General features: G+C 38.3%; 1 protein-coding gene across 3 annotated transcripts in view; it reads right to left on the minus strand.

Moving 5' to 3' along the window:
- The window catches only part of Chn1 (chimerin 1), a 193083-nt gene that overhangs the window by 121350 nt on the left and 54221 nt on the right, over positions 1-17512 (minus strand). For all 3 annotated transcript variants that reach the window (XM_008855298.2, XM_029557250.1, XM_029557249.1), the window contains 2 exons: positions 9942-9980; positions 4199-4254 (listed from right to left, as the gene is read on the minus strand). In XM_008855298.2, coding sequence (XP_008853520.1) covers positions 4199-4254; positions 9942-9980 — 95 coding nt within the window. The remainder of the gene's footprint in view (positions 1-4198; positions 4255-9941; positions 9981-17512) is intronic.

Genomic DNA, 17512 nt, shown 5'->3' on the forward strand with positions numbered 1-17512 from the left:
GTGGTGGGTCACCTGTCCTCTTGATCAAGGAGGCCGAGGAGACCCCCACCAGATGGACTTGAACCAGTGTCCAGTCTACAAAGAGGAGGGTCAACACAGAGGAATCATTTCAACATTTTTTAACACTGGAGAAATAATTGTTTCTATAAATAATAATTAAAAATAAAGTTGCTAAAATCCTATTTCACTTTATAGTCCACATTTAGACTTCCCTAACTATACTAAAAGCTCATACCTTTAAATATGTATTTGTTTGACTGTGTATACATGCACCACATGGTCTCATTCATATTCATTCTCCCCACCGAAAACCCAGAGTGTATACATAGAATCTGATTACTGCATCTCTCTAGTCTTTAACTTTGTATGGCTCCACCTCTATTCATCTTTTATATGACATACTTTTTAACCCAGATAGATGTCCTATAGAATACGTTTATCTAAGCCTGTCAGGTTCTCCCCACCCCACATCCCCAGTGCTGGGGACTAAGCCAGGAGCTATCTCCTTACACTACCAATGAGTTAAATCCCTAACCCCAAGATTCCCATTTCATAAGGAGATCCATGAACACCTTTGGCAGAACCAGTACACGGAGAGTGCTGTGCATCCTACTGCATCACTTCAGGAGGCACAGTTTGTCCCACTGAAGGCAATGCTCCATTTCGCCCCTGGTAACTATCAGACCTCTCCACTATAACTCTCCACTATAAAGGTATAATTTCTCCTTTCAGTTAATAAATGGTGGAATGATACCTTGAGACCACATGAATATCTTGTTTGCTTACAGCCTTTCACTCAATGGTCTCAATAGCCAATGGCCATCTTGAGTCAATTAACTGGTAAAATGGCAATTTTATAATGTTATTATTCTTTGTATGTTTTAAATGCTATTTATATATAAAGAACAATGCCACACTTCCAATCAGCTCCCCCTTTTCAACTTCTTTGTATTGGGACTGGGTTTTATTTTAAAAACTTTTTAGTCTCTTAATTCTTTTCTTTTTTAGTCTTTAAGCAAAGTTTCCAGTGACTATTTGAACACAGATGACATTCTGACAGAAATACTTTCTTCACCTCCCTTTTTTTTATTATTTTTATTTTATGTGTATGAGTGTATTGCCTGCATATATGTGAGTGCACCCATGTCGTGCAATGCAGCGGAGGTCAGAAGAGGGCTTCAGATTCCCCTGGAACTGGAGTTAAGGACAGTTTGTAGCTGCCATGTAGGTGCTGGGAATTGAACTCGGGTCCTCTGCAAGAGCAGTCAGTGCTCTTAAGCGCTGAGCCATCTCTTCATCTCCCTTTTAAAAAATAATCTTTTCATTAAAATTTTTTATTTTTGAGAATTTCATACATGAGTATTGTCTTTACATTATTTCCATCCCTTTCAGTCTCCCACCAACTCCTTCTGGGTCCCTTCTTCTTGTCCTCTCCTTTCTTTGATTATTATTGTTACATATACATAAATACACTTACAAATACACATATAAAATGCACTAAGTCCATTAAGTGATGCTCATGTGTACCTGTGTTTAGGGATGTTCATCTGGGATTAGATAACCTCTCAGGGAAGTTAGTCCCTGGAGAAAAATGATTCTCCCTCCCTCAGTATCTATTGATAAGTCTGTAGCTCTTCATCTTGAGGTGGGACCCTGTGACATAAATTCCCTTTCAATTATGTACTGCAATCCATCACAATCATTCTTTTTGATGCTCAAATCATCCCATTTTCTTCTTTTAATTGTGTGAATTGTGTGTGCTGTGTCTGGACACCAGAGCCTGGTGTCTAGAGTCTTTCTCAATTGCTTCTTCTTTATTTTGGGTCTCTGACTGAACTTGGAGCTCACTGATTCAGCTAGACTGGACGGTCAGTGAGACCCTGGGATCCTGTCTCTACCTCCCAGTGCTGGGATTATAGGCTCCTGCTGCACCACATGGCTTTAACATGAGTGCTGAGGTACTCACAATGGTGTTGCATGCACTTTCCCCATGAGTCATCTCTCTAGCCTGCACACATTTTCCTAAGAAAACCCTTCAAGCAGTTTCTGGTGTTTTTCTGATGTTGCCTGACTACAATAAGAACATTTTTGTGTTTTCTAATATAACAAAATGTTCTAGGATCTCTCTCTCTCTCTCTCTCTCTCTCTCTCTCTCTCTCTCTCTCACTCGCTCTCTCTCTGTCTCTCTGTGTGTGTCTCTCTCTCCCCCTCCCTCTCTGACCCACAGTCTGGAATCAAGAATACTCTAAGGAATACTGCTTTTAATAGGAAACAGTGTTTTGAAACCAAAATATGACCACTAAGACTATTCATTCTTATTATGGCACTACCACATCTAGACTCCTTCCATGAGTGTAGTGGTGCATATCACTGTCTGTAATCCTAAGACTCAGAAGTCTTGGGTAGGATTGCTACAAGTTTGAGGCCAGCCTGGGCCACACAGTATCAGGCCAGCCCTGGTTACATAGCAAGACCCTGTCTCAAAACAATACTGAGTAAATTTATGGGAGGTGATTATACAATAAATGTGTTAGGTTCATTTGTGCTACTCAATTTGAGGGATTTCTGTTTTATTTTTAATTAATTTTATTATTTGAGTATAGGAAACAGTACATAGTTCAAAAGTTATAATTATAAAGCAGGTATAATGGATATGCCTATAATCTCAACACTAGCAAAGCACAGGCAGAGAATTGCCACATGTCTGGGGCTAGCTGGGTCTACATAGTAAGTTCCAGTTGAGCTAGGGTCACACAGTGAGACCCTGTCTCAAAAAGGAAAAAAAAAAGTTTAATTATGTATACAAAAACATATTCTGGGGCAGGAGAGATGGCTCAGCAGTTAAGAACAGTTGCTGCTCTTACAGAGGACCCAGGTTCAGTTCCCAGCACATGGTGGCTGACAACCACCTATAGCTCCAGCTTCAGGGGATTCCCACACCCTCTTCTGGCTGCTGCAGGCTCCTGCATGCATATGGTATATGTAGACTCATGCAAATAAATAAATATTTTAAAATAAATCATTTTAATCTGATGCCTCACTCCCATCCTACCCCTTCTCTTGGGTTTTTCATCTCCTGCTTATAATGACTACTTCACTGGTCCCTGGTTAATGCTATGTTGTTCTTTCATAGAATTGAGCTGTATTGTATTTATTATTTTCCATTCTTATTAAAAAGTAACATACTTAGTATATATATAATCATTCTATATATAATTCATTCCATATTATTTCATAGAAACAGTTCTTATTCTCTTTAGTGTTAAGAGTCCATTTAGTCTCCTCTGTACTGGCATTTAGACCTTCCCCAGTATTTGCTATCTAATAATCCTACAGTGAAAAACTTTAAGCTTATGTTCTTCCCTGTTTGAAGAGGCAATTCAGTGGGTAAATACCTAGCATGAGCAGTAGTGAGTAAAGGGTAAACAAACACTGGTTCAGCTTTGTCAAATATTAGGAAATTCTCACAAAGCTGTAACATCTCATATCCCCATTGGTGATGTGTGAGAGCACCTGCTGCCTCATGACTTCTCCCAGTCTGCAAGTAAAAATGCTCTCACTGTGTTTTAATTCACATTTTTCTTACTATTATGTAAGTTGAACATTTCTTCATATGTTATCAGATGAAATATCTTTTCTGGGTGGATTATCCATGTTACTTGTTCTTTTTGGTTTTTTTTTTTTGTTTGTTTGGTTTTGTTGTTTTTTCAGACAGGGTCTCTGTGTAGCCTGGAACTCACTAGACCAAGCTTGCCTCACTCTCACAGAGACTGGCCTGCCTCTCTGTCTCCATCTCTCTGCCTCTGCTTCTGCCTCATAAGTGCTAGGATTAAAGGCGTGAGCCACCACACCCGACTATTTGTTCATGTTTAATTATGTAAATCTTACAATAGAAGAAATAATTCAATAATCCTACAACAATATTTTTACACTTCACTCTCAGAAATAAGAATTAAAACATTTTAAAATTTAAGATTAATGTGAGTTCACTGAAAAGAAAATTATCATTTAAAACTAAACTATACACAGTCATATTACATGTGTTCTAAATATCACACATATGTTCAGTGAGAATATAAAGAAAACCTACTTTGTTATAACGTTATTATGTCAACCAGAACAAATGGTTAATCCCACAAACAACTTTTGGGAAACAGAAGAGTGAGAGGAATGCTGCTTTACGGTATGTCACACCCACCTCGCAAGTACAGGTGATCCTTCGAGGATGAGGGGCTTCTTGCTGCAGCTGGTACACTGTGAGAAGGTAGAAATGAAAGCTGTCAGTTTCCCTTATGCAAAATGTAGGAATGTATTAGAAATAAATTGATTACTTTTTATGCTTATAAGAAAACTGCTACAGTCCTATTTGTGTTGTTAAATATTTGTCCTACTTGTTGTTAAATAAAAGTTTGTCATAAACAAATATCCACCAAACTCAAGTTAGCAAATCTTAGGAATGGGCACAGAGAAGAAAATTGTAACCCACACAAATGTCTTCTACAATGAATCAGGGCTGGGTATTTACACTCTGTTCTCCATCATTTGATCATTTGTTTTCCGTAATTTTGCAGACATATCCAAGCATACATCTAATAAATCAATAATATTTATATTTTTTAAAGCACATGTTTGTTAAACATTGGACTAAAATTAGAATTTATAGAAGTAACATATACACTATTTTCTCCCTTATTTTTATTGTAAGTATCTATCTTCCAATATAATCTCCGCTAAAAACAAAATCTCTGACGCAAAGGCTATGACTTATTCAATTAGGGCAAATGCAGCAAAAGAAAGAACTCAGATATTGAAGTATCTTGCCAAAGAAGTATATCATTTTTAGGATATTTAAAAATGGATAAATGAAAATTGTACAGACACCATAACCTCCTTTTCCGGGCTTACTTCAGGATTTTTTATTTAAAATTAAAAGGAATGAATAGGATTAGTGGCTGTTAGAGAAAGCATGTAAATATGCTCATCTCTTGAGACTGCATTTTCTATTTCTAAATATACAACTACAGGTAAATGAACTCCCATCAACTCTCTACCTAAATACTTACATGGCTTGCCTACACATTGAGCAACCCAGACATCTAGGACTTCAGACTCTGCATGGCTCATTTGAGCTGTCTATCATTATATAGGTGCCAGCTCTGGTCATTTTCATCCATATATCATGAAAACATATAATTTTATGCAATTAGACAATATACACATATGTAATTAGAACATATGTACTGTGTATACACAGATCACTGATCTCTGTTGCTACTTACTATGTGTAAAACACTCAAAACAATCTCTGGTAGACAGTAAGGGCACCATAGAAATTATGTATTATTCTATGTAGGTCACTGATATTAATACAAGAAGTTCATCATGGTAATACTTGATGTAGTATTACTACATTATAGTATACTTGAAATACTGATGTATTTTGAGCTCATCACTTAACAGTGTCAGGATGATGCATAAAAGGAACTGAAAAGCTGTAGCTTTACTTAAAAAAATATTTCCTCAGAAATGTCTGAAATTCTGATAAAAATGTTTTCCTTAGGGCTGGAGAGATGGCTCCGTGATTAAGAGCACTGACTCACTGACTACTCTTCCAGAGGGCCTGGGTTCAATTCCCAGCACCCACATGGAGTCTAACAATCATCTGTAACTCCAGTTCCAGGAGCTCCAGCACCCTCTTCTGACCTCCATGGGCACTGCATGACACGGGTGCACCTATCTACATGCAAGCAATATACCCATATACATTAAATAAAAATAAATAAAATATTTTTTAAATGTTTTCCTTGGCATTTTTCTCATGGCTACAAATATTCCCAAGAGAAGTGGTATGTTAAAGTAGTTTTATACTCTTATTTCACTGAATTAGTACAAGAAAATTCTCAATCTTGGAGAAAATAACAGTCAAATTCAGAGATCACAAATTGATATCTTAAAGTCAAAATCAGCTCACATGTTTCATTCATTCTTATTTTCCTTTTAAAAAATTTTAATTGTGAGCTGGCCCAACAGTTAAGAGCACTGGCTGTTCTGATTCCCAATACCCACATGGTGGCTAAGAACCATCTGTAACTCTAGATCCAGGGATCTGACCCCCCTCTTCTGTCCTCCATGGGCACTGCATACATGGGTGTACTTAATTGCATACATGCTGGCAAAACACTCATACACATAAAATTAAAAAAATGATAAATTTTTAAAAATCTAAAAAATAAAGACATTAAATTTTTTTATTATTTTTATTTTATGTGTATTGTCTGATGCAGGTAGGTGCAATATCTGTGGCGGTCAGAAGAGGGTGGTCAGATCCCCTGGAACTAGAGTTAAGGACAGTTCCTAGCCGCCATGCGGGTGCTGGGAATGGAACGAGGGTCCTCTGCAAGAGCAGCCAGTGCTCTTAACCATTGAGCCATCTCTCCAGCCCACTACAAATAAAAACATTTTTAAAAAATTTTAATTGCTGGGGCTGGAGAGATTGCTCAGCGGTTAAGAGCACTGACTGCTCTTGCAGAGGACCCAGGTTTGATTCCCAGCACCCACATGGGGCTACAAACCATCCTTAACTCCAGTTCCTGGGGAATCCAAAGCCCTCTTCTGACCTCTGCCACACTGCACGACATGGGTGCATTCACACGCATGCAGGCAATACATTCATACACATAAAATAAAAATAATAATAAAATATTTTTAAATTTTTTAATTGCTTTTTAACTATGTGTACGTGTGTGTTTCTGAGTAGGTGTGTGCATATACATACAGCAATGCTCACAGACAACAGAAGCCTGAGATCACCTGGCACCAGAGCTAGAGGCAGTAGTGAGCCACCCAATGTGGGCTGGGAATTAACTTGGGTCCTTCTGGAAGACTAGTCTGTACTCTTAACTGCTGAGTCAGCTCTCCAGCCCAGTTTTGTTTGCTTTCAAATTTGAAACAAAGCAAAAGAAAGTTTCAGTTTCTCTTTAAAACTCAGCTCTGACACCAAGAGATCAAGGGTCTTCCATGACAGCAACAAAATGGAGCCAGTTCTGAGCTACTCCCTCTAGACAGCATCCCCCAGTTTACATTCTCATAGTCCCTGCACCAGACTGACTTGCCCAATTACTACATATAAGACTTGCAGCTTATAAGACTTCTTAAAAATTCTAGTTCCCTATTGGCTTATACTTGTAAGGTTTTAGTACTCTGTTTTCACAAGTTCAATTGAAAAGTGGAAAGCACATGGAAACACAGGTAAAATAACAGTCTTAAAGAATCATAGTAAGGATTGACAAGATGGCCTAGTGGGTAAAGGCATCTACGACCATGCCTGATGACCTAAATTCAATCGCAGGTAACCATATGGTGGAAGGAGGAAAACAACTCACACATTTTTCTGCAACCTACATACTAATGCTGTGTCAGGTGCATGCCCCCACACTAAATTAAAAATGTAATTTAAAAACCTTTAAAAAGAATCACAGTAAAAAAATCAGTTTATTATAGAATCACAATGTGAAAAGTCATTCAGATTCCGCCATAAAATAAACAAAAACCAACAATCACAGCAACATTTGACATTAAATCATGCACTTGAGTTTAATAGATATATACAAAAAAGTGAATAGTCAGAACTTCTCGAAGAATTTGCATTTGATGTGTGCCTCTTGATCTGGCCTGGCCTACCTATTTCTTTCTCTTCAGTATTTACTACAATTTTGAGATAACTAGGCTTAAGTCACATCAAAGAAAGATGCTGGATGCATTATGATTTTTTTTATCCAAAAACATCAGTAAAATTGTCAACTATCTACAGGGTGTGTGTGTGTGTGTGTGTGTGTGTGTGTGTGTGTGTGTCCTCAGAATTAAAATAATCAATTATTAAGAGTACTGGACAGGGCCTACTACCTCAGTTGTCATTAAAATTTCTTTATTAGGCTTGTCTGTCTTGGTATGTCTTCCTACTACAATACAAAGATATCTGAACAGATGAACTCAAATACTATCAATAAAAATCGTATAAGACATCTGGGGTTGGGGATTTAGCTCAGTGGTAAAGTGCTTGCCTAGCAAGCGCAAGACCCTGGGTTCAGGCCTCAGCTCTGGAAAAAAAAAAAAAAGTCTTACAAGACATCTTTTATAGCCAGCTGCAAAAGTACATAAAAGTAACAAAGACAAAACAAACAGATTCAGGACTTTGTTAAACACACTGTGCCAATCTATTTGATGATTACAACAATTCATTTTTAGAATGAAAATTATAGATGTTTTCTCATAGTTAAAATTTGACCATATTCAAATCTAGGAACACCAAAAGGGAAATCATGTGATTTTTAAAAAGAACTTTTCAACTGGCTTTGGAAGAATTTAACCTTAACTATTTCTTGAGTCAAAAGTTTTTCATTAGGTAGCTAGAAGATAAAATTATTCTAAAAATTCCTCCCTATTTCAACTATTAAAATGATGGTGGCAAGCTCAGACACTGAAATCATTAAGAAGACTATAAAATTTAAAGGAATTGTTACAAAAAAGTCACTTTTAAGACAAATTGGTAGCTACTTTAAAGTATGAAAATGCAGAAAATACAAACTGCACATACCAAACTGACTAGCTAATAACCTTCAGTGGGGTTAAAACCACCACACGCTTAGTATAGTAATTCTGAGACTTCACCAAAGTTCTTAAATTAAAACTGAGAAGGGCACAGGTTGGAGCAAAGGGAAAAAAGATAAATTAAAATAAGAAAATGCAGAGACTTAAAGGGCTTCCAGACAATGAGATTAAGAGACAAAATTTTTAGGAAGTAAAGCATGATAGCAATTTTTATACATTCCTAGAACTTTACTCAAAGGGGCTGCTAGGAAGGGGGAGATAGCTCCTATGGCAATATTTTTTAGAGACTGTTCCTCTTTACTAATCACAGGTACTGTACACTGGCAATCTAGGAAAATAAAACTGCTGTCTGGGAACATGGACCAATAAAGAACTTGAATTATTTTGGTAACCTATGAGCATCAAAATTTAGAGTAATTCTCCACTTTCACAAAGATAGTAATAACCAGTATTTCAAGTACAAGTATAGGTTTCATAGGCTACTCATTCAACTCTGTAAATTATAAAAATTCTGGGCTTTTGTTGTTGTTTTGTCCGTCTGCAGTGTGGGGCAGTGAACACAGGGCCTCACTCACACTAGGCAAGTATACTATTGCTGAGCTACATCTCCAGGCCCTTACAATATTGTCTCTGCAACAATGCATTCAGATTTATTTTATTAACGACTTTGATTATATTAACCCTATTTCAACTCTTAAATCAGGAATATCTTTTGCTTGATAAAATAATGTTCTTTTAAGAATGAAGGAAAATAAAGAACTAGAAACAGATTCAAAGAAATATTTATTCTAATTAAAAACTCAAACAGCAATAAAGAAATGAATTATTCCTCTTTTGCACTTGTCTATCATACTGAAAGCCCTGGGTTCAATTTACAGCACCCACACACACACCAAATAAATCCCTTTTATACTTTGAGAAAATAATTCTTTTTAAAGCCAATTCTCTTTTGCTTCTTTGTCCCTATTTTTTCTATTAAGATAGCCCCTCATTTATAATAATTTATATACTCCTTTTGTCATATAAAGAATCAAAATCTGAATAATTAAATTGCTTGAATGCTTAGCTTCCTGTATCCGTTTTTCTCAGCAATTCTAAACATGTGATCTCAAGTTCCACTACACACAATTCAAACTGCATCCAGACATGCTGTTGTGGGACACTCATTTACTATAAATGCTTCTTTGAGGTTACTTCCAAACTTTCCTATGAATAAATTTTTTACTATTGGGCATATACAATAATATGAATATTTATGTCAAATGATCTCAGTATTTTTATATTACTTACAAAAGCATTATGATCCACACAATAAAATTTATTTGTATACTTACAGTAAGATTTCCAAACAGGAGGTCTATATTCATCTGTATCTGAAAGAATAAATATCGAATTAGCATTACTGAAGTTATACTTTAAATAAGATGCTTCAATCATTAATTCATTCTTTATACTGTCTGAGTTCTATCTGTCCTCAGCATTAGAAAACATTCAAACAGTTTTTTTTAGCCTTGGTCCTTACTTTCTTAAAATAGTTTCAGAAAGATAGAGAAAGTTACTGTATTTACTCAACTGCGCATCATATAAAACATCAGTTAATTTTACAGCTTGTACTCATTTCTTACAGTCGAGTAATAGACTATAAAGCTATAGTTTATTTGGACTTAATGCTTATTTTACTGAAAGATTCTTCAAATCACTGAAATTTTTCTTTGCCAGTCCAATTGACCACATAATGTTAACCTTCAAAAATGTTGACTATTCCCCTACTTTCCCCATTACTTTTCGGGGAGTCCTGATAACTGGCTTTACTAACATAGAGAGACGAGCAGCAAGGTACAGATCTCAGTCCTCAAACGACCAGGCCATCAAAACCAGGAAATGAAAAACACTCCCATGGAAGAGAATGTCCCCAGGGAACCACGAAGAACAGGATGTGAACATCTGCTCAAGTCAGTTTCCCTTATTCTGCTTGAGTTTGGTTGCAGGACACAGCTTGAGAAGGCAGTAGAAGGAGACATAAATACAGACACATGAAGGGAAGGAGATGGGGCAGTTGAAAGAAAGGCAAAGGGCCAAGAGCAGTCTGGATTCTCATCGGTAATGGATAGCTGAGGGATCATTTGCCATCCAAAGCTCTCCACAGAGTATGGAAACAAATGAGCAGACACATTGTTTTTGTAGAAAGGTGCAGCCAGAAACATCACCTGATTCTGTTGGCATCTAAAACAATTCCATTAGGAAATCTGGTCCCCCCAGGAGGCATGAAAAGTCTGGGAAAGTTTATTGAGAAAGCCAAACCTGAAGCTTAAGTAAAATGGTCACAGAATCAAAGTATTCAGCTCTCAATTCCAAAGGTTTAAAATGGAGCATCACACTTGGTTTATGATGTGCTACTATAAATCATACAAATAGTTTGTGTCAGTGGACACAGCAAGACTACTAATGATGGACTTAGAACATAAGCTGAGAAAATTTCAAACCATGTTGAAATTGTCTGGCAACCTGGAGAAATATTCAAATGTTTGCTTAAAGAACAAAACAAATGCATGAATAAATGAACAATGAGGTAATGCAGCAAATTATTTGATTCTCCTTATTTGTTGGGGTTATACTCTATAAAATCACCACAAACACTGAATTTAGGAGTAATACTGAACCACAGCTCTTAGGGTGGGTTCTATGCGTCTCTGGTCTCAGCATTTTCATCAGCCTATAATAGGTGCACAACCTTGCTTTGTGTGTTTCTCTTTAGAAACTCCTAAGTATATACTGTTGCTCCATTAACATTGAATTCACAGCCCTCAGCACTGTAACATGTGCTGTAAGAAGCTTACTTGATCCATGTATTTTCTTCCTGACCTATATCATGGCCTTCTCACATTTAGACAGCAGAGAACTCCACAGCACCATGCTGGGAGAAGGGGGCATTTTATACAGGAACATCACTAACAGAAATACCACTAGATGGACCACAGCAAGGATGCTTTACAAAAGGCTGAAATGAGGAAGTAAAGCTTATCTGACCACAGCTGACCAGAGGCAGGTCAGATGACAAATATTTTTATTGCTCTGTGAACATTCACAAATGACCTTGAAAATTCCTCATATAATTGTTTCAGGGTTACAAATAAATGTTAAGTAGGCAAATTTAAAAATACATATCCAATGAATAATAGGATGACTATAAATATGACTATAAATAATGAGCAATTACTTAGGAAATTAACCAGTTCAAATGAACTTAAAAAATGATGCTAAAATTTTAGGATAAAGCATAACCTCAATGTGATATAGAAAAACACCTAACATATAAGCATATTCTGTAGAGGGTTAACTATATTGAACTTTGTTTGAATAAGACAAATAAGAAAAATCATAATTCATTTCTATTTTTCAATAAGAAAATTTTCCTTATAACCATTCATTAAAATATGTAAATATTGTTGTATTGTATGTATGTTGAGTTATGATGTATAAGTCATCTCAGGAGTCCTAACTACAAAGTGTAAATTCACCTTTTTGGTGGGGTGCAGCAGGAGACAAGAGTCTCACTGTGTAGCCCTCTGCTTAGCCTCGAACTACGAACTACGTAGACCAGGTTGGCCTCAAACTCGGAGATCCGCCTACCTCTGCTTCCTGAATGCTGGGATTAAAGGTGCACCACCACACCCCACAAATTCACTCTCTTGACACTCACAGTCCATGTTGCAGCCTTCTTGTTGGTCTCTGAATCATATGAGAAGTGATCTACCGTGTAGAAGATGCCATATAGGACAGAGATGAGTGGGCACTCAACCAGACTGAGCCTCTTCTGTGAAAAAAGATTTAACCATGCCGCAAAAGAAATATGGCCTTTGCTTTGCCCTTAGCTCCCAGGAAATAATCTGTGCTTGCACTGGGCTAGCCAGAGAATAACAATGAAATTCAGAATGCAGCTTTTGGGTGGTATGAATTGACCAACCACAAGGGCACCAACGCCCATGTGTACGTAGCCCCAGAGAAGTTCCCAGCACTAGAGGGGGAGGGCTTCTCCAGGTGGAAGCACTCCTGTACATTGCCCTACAAGAATGCAGGAAAAGGATGTGTCCTGAGAGAGCAGACAGTGGAGCCTCACTTCTGTATTCATCCTGCCCCTACTTCAAGTATCTTCTCCCTGAGCTGAACATAGTTTACATCTTTTCCATCACACAGACCATGATGGCAAGTGGGTAAGTGTTTAGGTGGGTTCTCTTGGGTACTTCTATGAATTAGGAGACCCTGACGATAGTCTGGGAACCCTGCCCCTAATTTGCACTTAGTATCAGGAATAAACAAAGTCAGAGGCTTACAGCTCTTGGCCTTGTCTGTTAGTGATCCCACACTTAGCAACCAGCAATCCTTGACTCTTGGCTATCACCAAGAGAGGCCAGTAGTTTGGCTCCCAAGCACAAGAGTATGACCCTCATTCCTAACAGAGGCTACTATTATATAGTTCCTGGGTTTGGGGTATCAGAACTCTTGGCCCTTAGGTCTTTGAAGCTCTCTGAAACTCTTCTAGTGACAATGACCCACAGTTATCATCTAACTCTTGATCTAACGCTTCCTTCCACCTTCCAGTCTTGGTTCCCAGCCTCCTCTCACCTTCTTCCAGTGTCCTTCCTTTTCTTGGCTGCCTTTGTACCCTACAGTTTCTGCTCTCTGGAATTCTTTAGTCAACTTCCTGCTGCAACAGCAGTCCCCATTGCTATAATCACTCCACCTCCCTCTCCTTTCTGTTGTCAGTGCCTTAGTTCGCTCTACCCACAACAAACACCGAAAGTAGGTAAGAAAAGACACTCAGGAGACTCCATTCATTTATTGGGCCTGATGTTCCAACACCAGTGAGCAGCTTAGAAGGGTTCCTCCCAGTTGACTCAAAAGTAACCTCAACAGCCTAGTTATTTAGACAAGAAGGAATTGTGGCATACAAATGAAGGATTGATTGTATTTATTCCAATCACAACTGGAGCTTCCAGTTCCACCAACTACAGGCCTTGCATAACAACGAACCAGTGCCGTATTGGACCAATCATTGGCTTCTTGCTGAGTTACTGAAGTGTAGACCCCCTCTCAAATCCTTAGTAAGAATAGGCAGAGTCATCTAAAGTTTACACTGCTTACCAATGCCTAACCTCTGTCCCAGTGCCCTACAGAAAGTTGGGTCCCTTTAACCTGGTTTACAACTTCTTCTTTTGTAGAATGATTGTCAAGTCATGGAGGGCAATTTTCTAGGACCCTAAACTCTTATAGGAAAAAAGAAACATTACCCCAATCATTGATTCCTGAGATTCAAATTTAGACAGCTGTCACACAGAAGCCATCCACACCAAGTCCCACTAGCAAGAGGCAGACACTCCTGAAGCAAACAGGTCTTCAAGAAGGATGAATTGAGGGGCTGGAGAGATGGCTCTGTGGTTAAGAGCACTGGTTATTCTTGCAGAGGGCTTGGGTTCTGTTCCTAGCACCCACATGGTGACTAAAAATCGTCCATAACTACAGTTCCAGAGGATCCAACACCCTCTTCTGGCCTCCACATGCATTGCATACACCTGGTGCGCCATATATTCATGAAGCCAAAACACTCATAATCATAAAAATAAAAAAGGATGAATAGAAAATGGTAATTTGGGGGCTGGAGAGACAGCTCAGCAGTTAAGAACACTGGCTGTTCTTGCAGAAGATCTGAGTTCGAATCCCATACTCACATGGCAACTAACAACTGTCCCTAACTCCAGGTAACTCCAGTTCCAGGGGATCCAACAGCCTCTTCTGTCCTCTGAGGGCCCTGCATGACACTGGTGCACTTACGTACATGCAGGCAATACATACATACACATAAAATAAAAATAATAAATAATAAAATATTTTTAAAAAGAAAATGGTAATTTGGAGCTCCACAAAAGACTTCTGGGTTTTCTGGGTTTATTGGAAGGACTACCTGGTATAGCCTAAAGCAGACTAGAGGTATCTCTGATCTCAGCCTCTCAGGCACTCTAGATTGTTAAGGAAAAGAGTGAACTAAAATACGTGTAATCCTGACCTTCACTGGAGTCACTACTGTGACCTTAGCCAGGGTCTGACCAATCACAGCATCCAACAGAGCCACACAAGCAACTATCAACCAACAGGGAAAAAAATGAAAAAGAAAAGCTAAGGGCCAGCAAGACAATGCGGTGGCTTGGGTGTGAAGGCTCTTGATGCCAAGCCTGATGAGTTTGATCCGCATACCCCACATGGTAGAAGGAGAGAATGATTCCGAAAAGGTATCCTCTTACCTCCACACATGCATCATTGGATGCATGTGCACATGTGCAACACAAACACTAATAAATAAATGTTTGAAAAATAAAGAGAAGTAAGGGAAGTAGTATACTGCTAAACTACAACAATCTCTCCTGCATTTGCAAGAGGAGGGGGGACCTGTCTGGGACTAAGCAGACCTCCTGGCGTTCAAACTTGGAGGAGACTGCCTGAAGAGGAAAAGGCTGAATTACCTGCCAGCTGCAGCACTGATTTAAAGAAAAACAACAGGCTGTGTCAGTCCTTTAAATGCAGCAGCTGTATTTCTAGGAGTTTACTATAAAAGTAAAAAAAAAAAAAAAATGCTTAAATAATACTGATATAGAGTATCACTGCAATAATGGACTTGCTTGGTATGCATGAAGCCCTGGATTCCATCCCTAGCACTGGTGGGGAGAAAAGAAAAAGAAAAACTACACTTGCCCTAAATGCCAACAACTGGAAATTAAGCTCAACAATTACAGTTGGGAGGGATTTTACTCATGAAAAGACTCCATCTTTCTGTTAGAAATCCTATTCTCTAAAATACTTTAACTCTTATAAGCCAGTGGCTGCCAAACTATGGATTCAGAAATTTGGATTCTAAAAAGCCTTACTATTTATTGATTTAAGTATCCCTCAGTCAAAATGCTTTGGGCCTTCAGAAGTGTTTCTGATTTCCAATTTCCTCAAACACGGAATATTTGCATATGCATAATGAGATACTTGGAGATGAGACAAATCTAAACACAAACTTCAGCATTTCATATATATATATTTTACACACAACCTAAACATAATTTGATATAATGTTTAAAGCCTTTGCTTTGACTACAACCTTTCACATGAGGCAAGTGTGCAATTTTCCACATGTGGCAACATATTGACTGGTACTCAAAGTGTTGGATTTTAGAGCATTTTGGATACCAGACTTATGAACTACGGACACTCAACCATGAGTAATGGTATTCATCATATTAGAAATTGAAATCGAAAACTTAATAGTAGTTTCTGTTCATTTAAAAATAAACCCAGGCTCGGCAGGTAAAAGCACTTGTGTAAACCTTACAACCTGAGTTTGATTCCTGGAACCCAAGGTAGAAGGAGAGAGCCAGTCCCCAAAAAAGACTGACCTCCACCATGCACCATGGCAGGCATGCATCTGTACTCACACACATCATACACAATAATAAATAATAAGCACATTACATCTTTTATGAAAAATAATTTTCTCCAAACAAAAATGGGCTTTTCCTGGGGAACAGTCAAGTTACTGATGGATGCTGGGGGAGGGGGAGTCATGTTCTACACTTGTGTAGGCAATGGTATGTCCCCAAGCTCCAGTGGATAGCTCCCTACCCATGCTCATGGCTAAACACAGTGGGTCACAAAACAAAAATAAAAACAAAACAAAACAAAAATGCATCAAAGCAGAAGGGGAACTTGTAGGGAGAAAGGGGTTCTGATGAAAGTGGGACAGGAATAAAAGAGGGTGGGGTGGTAAGTGTGATAAGAATGCAGTATATACAAATATGAAATTGCCAAAGAATAAATTAAAAACAAAAGGAGAAACCTGGTTTCACACCTTGCAAATCATTTTAATGTTGGAGCCTAGTCATCAGGAAGCTTGATTTCCATATCTATACCTACTGTTACATTATGTGCCATGTAAGTTCTGGAAGATTCAACTAAATGGAGGAGGGGCTAAATGTCTTGGAATTAGTGTAAAAATAGTTTTGACTTTGTGAAAATTATGGGAGACAAAAAACATCTAGGAACTCTCAGCGTTCCCTGGACTGTATTTTGAGAATTATTATAAATCATGATTTTCTTGGCATATCTAGGTGTATTAGTCACTTTTCTGTTGCTGTGACAGAAACACTGACCCAAGCAATTTATAGAAGGAAGAATTTATTTGAGCTTATGGCTCCAGGAGAATTACAGTCCATCATGGCAGGGAGGCATGGTGGCTGGAGGTGGCTGAGCAGGAGCAGCAGAAGCTAAGGTCTCACGTCATCACGCAGGCACAGGAAGCAAGAAAGCAACTAGAGATCTGGCAAGGCTTAAGAACTCTCTAAGCCCACCCCCAGTGACATGCTTCCTCCAGGATAGCCACATCTTCTAAGACCTCCCAAAACAGCACCATCATCTGGGGACAAGAGGTCCAAACACTTGGAACCTATGGAGGACATTTTCATTCAAACTACCACAATAGGGTAAAGTGATGTTCTATCAGGTTCTATCTACCTGATAGAATGCAAAATAAGCTAAAGGAAACAGAGAGGAAATCCTATTTTCTTAGAGCAGTGGCTCGTTGAAAAGAAGTCATCAAGAACCAATAAAAAGCAAACTCTGACTTCCCTTCCTAAAGGTCCCAAGGGCTCTCAGTGCCTTTTTGATTGCACCAGAAAATCTACCCAGGCCAAGAAATACAAATGTGTCAGACTTCCATCACTAGAGCATACCTGGGAATGAGAACCACACAATATATGACTGAGAAACAGCTGCTTAAGATAGCCTTGGTGTGGTACAGGAGAGCAAGCCTAATATGGAAGATAAGTGGCAATCTACAGAATGGGAGGAAATATTTGCAAACTTTATGTTT

Source organism: Nannospalax galili, unplaced genomic scaffold (assembly GCF_000622305.1).
Source record: "Nannospalax galili isolate Female #2095 unplaced genomic scaffold, S.galili_v1.0 scaffold346, whole genome shotgun sequence".
NCBI lineage: Eukaryota > Metazoa > Chordata > Mammalia > Rodentia > Spalacidae > Nannospalax > Nannospalax galili.